General features: G+C 46.7%; 1 protein-coding gene across 3 annotated transcripts; it reads left to right on the top strand.

Moving 5' to 3' along the window:
- The first annotated feature begins 3,463 nt into the window (after nucleotides 1-3,463).
- Nucleotides 3,464-6,346, top strand: LOC119353810 (elongation factor 1-delta 1-like). Of its 3 annotated transcripts, XM_037620492.1 has the most exons (8): nucleotides 3,464-3,597; nucleotides 4,490-4,600; nucleotides 4,682-4,798; nucleotides 4,896-4,974; nucleotides 5,111-5,234; nucleotides 5,537-5,650; nucleotides 5,766-5,927; nucleotides 6,077-6,346. In XM_037620492.1, coding segments are annotated over exons 2-8 (681 nt in total). In that variant the 5' UTR covers nucleotides 3,464-3,597; nucleotides 4,490-4,517; the 3' UTR covers nucleotides 6,079-6,346. The 3 variants fall into 3 exon arrangements, with proteins under 3 accessions (XP_037476389.1, XP_037476386.1, XP_037476388.1); XM_037620489.1 differs by lacking the exon at nucleotides 6,077-6,346 and having other exon boundaries at nucleotides 5,766-5,965; XM_037620491.1 differs by lacking the exon at nucleotides 6,077-6,346 and having other exon boundaries at nucleotides 3,481-3,597; nucleotides 4,487-4,600; nucleotides 5,766-5,965.
- The last annotated feature ends 936 nt before the right edge of the window (nucleotides 6,347-7,282 follow it).

Consider the following 7,282-nt stretch of genomic DNA (forward strand, 5'->3'; position numbering starts at 1 on the left):
TTTGCTCGTGGCCGCAATAACCTATTTTTTAAAACCAGGCCACAATAACCATGGGCTACATATTTACTGTAGTTACCATGGGCCTCCTATGGGCCGTAGAAACAATGAGCCTTATAAGGACCGTAGAAACAATGGGCCTTCTACGGGCCGTAGCATCAATGGGCCTTCTACGGGCCGTATGATCGATCGACCAAACATGGGCCAATAACAGACCGCATTATGGGCCGTAAACGGGCTAGATTTGGAATCGCCAGTTCATGGGCCGACCATAACAGACCGTCGTTAATCGACCGTATTTGATGACGCTACGAAAACGGCCCAAAGGATTAACGGGCTGCAAACGGGCCGATTGTAACCACGGGCTGGATTCGGCCCACAAGCAGAAAAGGCTAGTAACGGGCCGTAAGTAACCGAATGCTGGAAATAAGCCCAAGAATAAATGGGCCCTGAGAAGGCCGAAAGATAACACGGGTTGGAAATGGCCCAATGGAATAATGGGTCGTTAATGGGTATAAAGCGGTACATTGTTCATTGCGGGCCAGATTCACCACGGGCCATGAATGGGCCAAGAGTTACAAATGGCCTCGTATGGGCCGAAAGACATCATGGGCCATACATGGGCCGGAAGTTACAACAGTCTGGAATCATATTGGATGGCCCAGATGAAGCTACTGGCCTTAATTCTGATAGGCTGTAACGGGCCGTGAGTTAGCGGGCCGTAAATGGGCTATATACGAACATGCCGTTAACAGGCTTTCTGTGGGCCAGCCCGTTACCTTTTGACCAAGTCAAACGGGCCGGCCTTTTCACCGGAATGGGCCTCTGTTGGGCCGTGCCATGTGTCGACGTATCATAGGCGCCTCTTATCCAATGAATGGATGTCATTTGTCCCAACAGTGAGCCAACACGTGTTTCCTTCGACCAATGACAATTTTACACGTGAAAAATCCTCATTGGTCCGGGCTGTTAACGAGTTATCGGATCCAAAACCGAATCCGATAGCTTAACCGCGGCCCGTTACGGTGGATGCCACGTGTCGGTCACCCTTGACGAAAGCACTTCTATGACACACGATTTATCGTCATGGAAGTGGACACTTCTGTGATAATAATTTTGGTAATGTCATGGAACACTTCTACGACAGCACAAGTATGACTATCTTGATTCTGTCATAAAATTGTCATGGATGTACATGCATGACAGAAAATGTGACCTACTGTGACAAACACGTATCATCACGGAAGTGTCTTTTTTTGTAGTGCCTACAAAGCCGAAGAGCCAAGACGAAGCCACTCCGAGGAGTTTGATGTCCTCGGCTTGAAGACCTGTTCGGGGGCTATGTCGGTCCCATCATAGTATGATGAGGACATCACTAACAAAGTTACACCCACAATCCCTACCGCTACATATATTGGACCAATTACTAGAGCTTGCGCACACCAATTAAATTACCATGTACTTTCGTTTCTTGATAATGATTCTAATATTCATGAGAATATAATGCTACCAAAATTGGATACATTTGTTTTGCTTATAAATGAAGGACCAAGAAATGGACAAGAACGATGAACATTAGAGCATGATCAAGCATGAAGAAGATGGCACGCACAAGGGGAGCAGGAACAGAGTCTCTGGTGGAGTTTTCAGCACTTTGGAGCCACCATGATGAAGTACAATGACATGGACCAAATATACAGGATGACCTTTCATAAATTTCGTCCATAAGCTTAATATAGGTGCCGCGCCACCTTAGTTTTGGGCCAGGCCCATGTAATTTTGAAATACACTTAATAGGCTGGTTTTAGAGTCCTTATTAATAGGAAACACGATTTAGGACAGAATTTAGTCCCACCTTGCCAAGGGTGGATGAATTCCCCTCTGTCTCCCTATAAATACAACCCTTAGGGCGTCGTTTTAGACTTGGGTTTCGTTTAGATTAAAGTTCGCCATAGCTGCAACTCGCATCCTTCATTTGTGTTCAGCGACCAGACTAAGACATCACAGAACCCCACTTTCATAAATAAAGTTTTCCTCTTATATTCACAATATCCTGATTGCAATTTCAATTTCTTGCTCGTTCTTCGTTTGTGTGCAGGAAATAGACCTTCATGGTTAGGTTGATCGTGCTTCGCGTGGTCAATAACCTCTCGGAGTTGGTTTAATGATTGCTAAGGCGCGACGTCCTTGCACGTTCGTAGTCGGATCGTCAAAGTCTACTCCACTGAGAATGATAGCCACCATCTCATCGAAGACGGGACACCGTTGCCTCTATCATAGTGGGCTGGGCCGAGGACCCCATGGTTCATCAACAAGTGGATCAAGACTGCCGTCCCAAGGCGTACTCAAGATGGAATCCTCCAAACTTGGCGCATACTCCGAGACATATTTAAATCTTCGGAATGTAATCCCTAGATGACCTTATGTAAACCCTAGATACCCCAGTCCCTATATAAGCCGAGGGATTCTAGCTCGTAGGGTAGAGGATTAGACATTCACATACGATCTTGAAGTAGATCATCTTGTTCTTTGTACTCCCACACAATCAATGCAACAAAAGCATGATGTAGGGTTTTACCTCTCGTGAGGGTCTGAACCTGGGTAAACATCGCCTCCCTTGTCCACCCTACTATCATCTAACTAAGATCACCAGCTCGGGACCCCTACCCGAGATCTGCCGGATTTAACCCCGGCACCCGCGACCCAGGAACCATCCACATAATCGAGTAGCAACCTCCATTAGACGCAATAGCCGCCAAAGAAGACGCCTCACCATCAACCTTCTCGTCCATATCCTGAAGAATAAATCATCTGGTGTTGTTTGAGGAACTCTAACTCCATTATCTACCCTGAGGAATTGGCCAAGGCCGGGAAGTGATCCAAAGATTGCCCCGAGATCGGCCCGAGCCAAAACCCGTAAGGACTCGCCGACGGCAAAGGAGATAAAACTCAACGACGACATAGTCGACGGAGGAAAGAAACTCTAATCGAGAGGGTACTTGCCCCATTTTGAACTGAGAAGCTCCCCTAACCTATTTTTTTGAATCTCTAACCTATTGTACGTATTAACTAATCATGTGTCACGAACCAACATGTGACTGGATGGTTAGGAGGACACTGATATCCTCAACCCACCGAGGTTCTACAGTGACTTCGTAAAATCTCAAGATGACATGCCGACTCAGTTTCTCCGAGGTGCTCATAGGGGTAGCATGTGCATGTGTGCATTCATAGGGTAACAATACACACGTATATATGAGCGCTTACGTCTGTACCGTGTAAAGAAAAAACTAATCAGTTTCCCTGAAAAAAGAAAACTAATCACGCGTCAAACTGGGCCTGATCTCGGGCACGTATACGGGCCGGCCAGGTCGGGTTCGCACCAAGACAGCCTAGCAGGCCCACACGGCAGACGCAGATCTAGGGCAAAACTGCCCCGAAGCAAACGGCCACCGTGAGATGCAGATCAAACCGCAGGCACGCCACCACCCATCCCCCCGTTTTAAGGCCCCAAACCCTCTCGAATCCGCCCCCCTCCTGCGCCGTCGTCCTCCTCCTCGCCTCCCCGCGGCCACACCTCGACTCGCTCCCTCCCTCGAGGTAACCACCCCATCCTCACCCATCCCTCCCCCTTTCCCCGTTGCGTAGATCCGGTCTTAGCTGTTCTCGATCTTCAGTTCTAGGCTACATCTTCGATCTTTCCGAGGTGAATCGCGTGATTTTAGTTTCGCAATAAGTATCGTTTGGATTGGTGGTGTTTTGGTCTTCGATCTGGAGGGGCTGTAGGCGGTTGCTTAGATAGCGCGTGTTTCATCAGATCTAGGCTATTGGCTACGGATGTTTTGTTGGTTATTGATGCCGTTTAGGGGATTAGATCCGACGTGTTCTGTTCGTGAAATTGGGTTACGTCTCACATCCTTCGCTGTAGGAAGAATAATTTGCGGCAAAGAGCATCCTCATCGTAGTTGTTTTGTGGATATCCGTCGTATCTGTAATGGAAGTTGAGAAATAGAATAAATTCTTGCCTATTTTTTGCCTCAGTGAAGGTGAAGTCGATAGTAAATCAGCGAACGTGCTCCTATCGAAAACCAACTGAATGGATTTAGCCTATATTGCTTGTCAGTTTACATGATTGTTAACCCTATCTACCCAGTTGTTTTGAATCCACCAAAACCCTGTGCGTGATTTCTCTGGAACTGAATTATTTTTATGCCAATCAGTTATCTATCCACATACCTGCTGCATGTACAATGTCAATTGCTTGCCATCCAATTTATGATTTATGTGTTGATTTGATTAGTTATCTCCAAATCTCCCTTGTTTGTTCTTTGAAATCATTAGCTTGATTGCTCTGCTTGAGTTATTGGGGTCCAGTTGCATAGATAGGATAAGGATGCCATTAGTGTAAGCTGGGTTGTGGTTTTGTTGTCGAATTCCGCAGTTTGTGTGCAAAAATCCACTGTTCTTACGTTGTTCTCTCCTGTGCCAGTAGATCATCTGTGTCATCCTTTTGAGGCGAGATGGCGGCTACATTCAATGTTAACGCTGAGGCAGGCCTTCAAAAGCTTGATGGCTACCTTCTGTCTCGCAGTTACATCTCTGGGTATGTGTTCCATGCCATATTTGTTTACTAAATGGTTGTATTTGTGCCATCAGTCTTAACCTGTAAAACTATCATCTGTAGATACCAAGCTTCCAAGGATGACTTGGCTGTGTATTCTGAGTTCTCAGTTGCTCCACCATCGACCTGCACCAATGTTGCAAGGTGGTACAATCACATTGATGCGCTCCTGAAGCTGAGGTATGCCCTCAAGCTAATTTCAATTGAAAGCAGCCTTTCATTTCCTGTTGTCACAGTAAGTGGTCCTAATTTCTGTAAATGATCTATTCATGTTCAGCGGGGTTACTGCGGCCGGTCAAGGTGTGAAGGTTCTGTCATCAGTTGTCCCTGAAACCTCAACTACTGATGTTGCTGAGGTTACAGCCATAACCCTTTTTCTTTGGGCAAATCTTATAACTTCTTTTGCACATGTGGCTGATTGTTATTGGGCGTTTGTGTGGTTTAAATCTTCCAGTCTCACAAGTATAACATCATGTATCCTGTACTTTGCAGGCTCCTGCAGCTGATGATGACGATGACAGTGATGTTGACCTTTTTGGAGAGGAAACCGAAGAGGAGAAGAAGGCAGCTGAAGAGCGTGCTGCCAAAGCAAAGGCTTCTACCAAGAAGAAAGAATGTATGTTATCCTACATTCTTTGTATTTTACTGTCTCATTTATAGCTTTGCATTTAACTACATTGCAAAGCATGTCTATTTACTAGTTCTAATAATGTTGTATGGCTGAAGCATTTATTTTGTGCCCTCAACATTCGTAACTGAGTATTACTGAAGAATGTATGTTTTTTACACTGTACTTCATTGTTTCATCTATGGCTCTATGTGGCACTTCATTTACGAACATTGTTTTGAGCTACTGTTTGTGCTGTTAAACTTCAAAACTCAGTTTTTGTACTAACTTGGTACTTTTGTTGTTGTCAGCTGGCAAGTCATCAGTTTTGCTTGATGTTAAGCCATGGGATGATGAGACTGACATGGTCAAGCTAGAGGAAGCTGTCCGAAGCATCAAGATGGAGGGCCTTCTGTGGGGCGCTTGTATGTCACTACTTCTGAATGTTTTCTACTTAAATACTGGCGATGCCTGTTAATTTTTCTGTCTGCATAATTTACTTGTGTTCTGTAAATTTGAGCGTTTGCCACCCCCTTGCAGCCAAGCTCATGCCAGTTGGATATGGCATCAAGAAGCTTCAGATTATGATGACCATCATTGATGACCTTGTGTCCGTCGACACTCTGATTGAAGACCATCTCTGCGTTGAGCCAGCCAACGAGTACATCCAGAGCTGTGACATTGTTGCCTTCAACAAAATCTGTAAGTTCCTTGTGCCCGTTTAATTTCCTAGCCTACATGTGATGTGCTGGCTGTCCATTCCACACTAGGACTGTCTGTGTCTAGCTCTGGTCTCCATTTCATCTACACCAGCCATTTGTACTAACTTAGGTAAACCTGTTTTCCTGCAGAAATCTTCCTGAGGCAGGTGATGGCGGTCGGTGGACAATGCAGCAGCACAAACAATATATCTACAGTTTTCCGTTGCCATGATGGTTGTCGTAGCTAAAGCAGCATAACATATTCTGCCCTGTGAGGTTTTTGGACCTTAGGTTGAGTTGGGTCGTAGTATTACTACTGAGTGCTATTTGCTTCGTATGAAATGAGACAATGTGGTTGATTCCTGTTGCTATTTTCTTCTGTCTGCCACCTTCATTGGAGCTACTTCTGTTGTCTGCCAACTTTTCTCCCTTGCGCTACCTGTTCTGCAACCCTGTAGCCATGTGTATTCGACTCTTTGCTGCCCTCCAGATGGCCGGCCCAAACTCGCATGCCAGGATCGCAGCTTCCCATCGTCCATCTCGCTACCCACATATGAGTATTACATGTCTGGCAGCCGCCTAGATCCATGGCTCAAATGCTGGTGGTTGCTGCAACATGGCCGTTGCCGATTGTAGCCAACGTTGTCGCTGGTTACTACTGGTTCTGGCTCTGCTTGTCTGTTGCAGCAAAACGAGATGCTGGTTCCAGCTGTGGCTTCGCCGGTAGCAGCAAACCAGCTGTAAGTTTGCTCATCGCTCGCCGGTTCTTGCAGCCGGTCGTAGATTTTTGTCGATGCTGCCGTTCGCCACTCGAGAGCTCGTTGTGGCACATCCGCTAGAGGGCCAACACCTCCGGCCGTGCATCGCGGCACGGGCGCCCTACATAGTCCGAGCACCTCCGTCGCGGGTGCACACCCAAGGCGCCTTGGCTGCACCTGGGCGCCCTACATAGTCCGAGCACCTCCGTCGCGGGTGCACACCCAAGGCGCCTTGGCTGCACCTGAGTAAATTGCACAAAACCACCACTTTGAAGGCAAGGTTTGCGAAAACCACCACAATACATTTTTTTTTTGCAGAAAACATGTCTTCGGTAATCTTTTTGCAAAAGACACTGATCGGCGGATTGGGCTCAGTTAAGTGAGTTTATGACAGGTGGGGCCTGTTTTTTGCCTATGTGGCATGACTTTTCGTGCCAGGTAGATTTTAATCTAAAATTACAAACCAGACCCTAGAATTTTACATAGACGCCCCTAAATCAAAAACGAAAAAGCAATTAGCCCCCGCTTCGACCACCCGGGGCCGGGATGCGGCCAAGGCGAAGCAGAGGGGCACGGCGACCTGGCCGGGCGCTAGCGA

This window comes from Triticum dicoccoides, chromosome 2A (assembly GCF_002162155.2).
Source record: "Triticum dicoccoides isolate Atlit2015 ecotype Zavitan chromosome 2A, WEW_v2.0, whole genome shotgun sequence".
Classification (NCBI taxonomy): domain Eukaryota; kingdom Viridiplantae; phylum Streptophyta; class Magnoliopsida; order Poales; family Poaceae; genus Triticum; species Triticum dicoccoides.

What these genes read in the sequence shown, in the direction of transcription:
- LOC119353810 (XM_037620489.1), top strand. Translation starts at nt 4,518, where the DNA reads ATGGCGGCTACATTCAATGTTAACGCTGAGGCAGGCCTTCAAAAGCTT. An exon ending in GATGCGCTCCTGAAGCTGAG is followed by an intron (nt 4,799 to 4,895) that starts GTATGCCCTCAA and finishes ATTCATGTTCAG; the next exon opens with CGGGGTTACTGCGGCCGGTC. An exon ending in CAACTACTGATGTTGCTGAG is followed by an intron (nt 4,975 to 5,110) that starts GTTACAGCCATA and finishes TGTACTTTGCAG; the next exon opens with GCTCCTGCAGCTGATGATGA.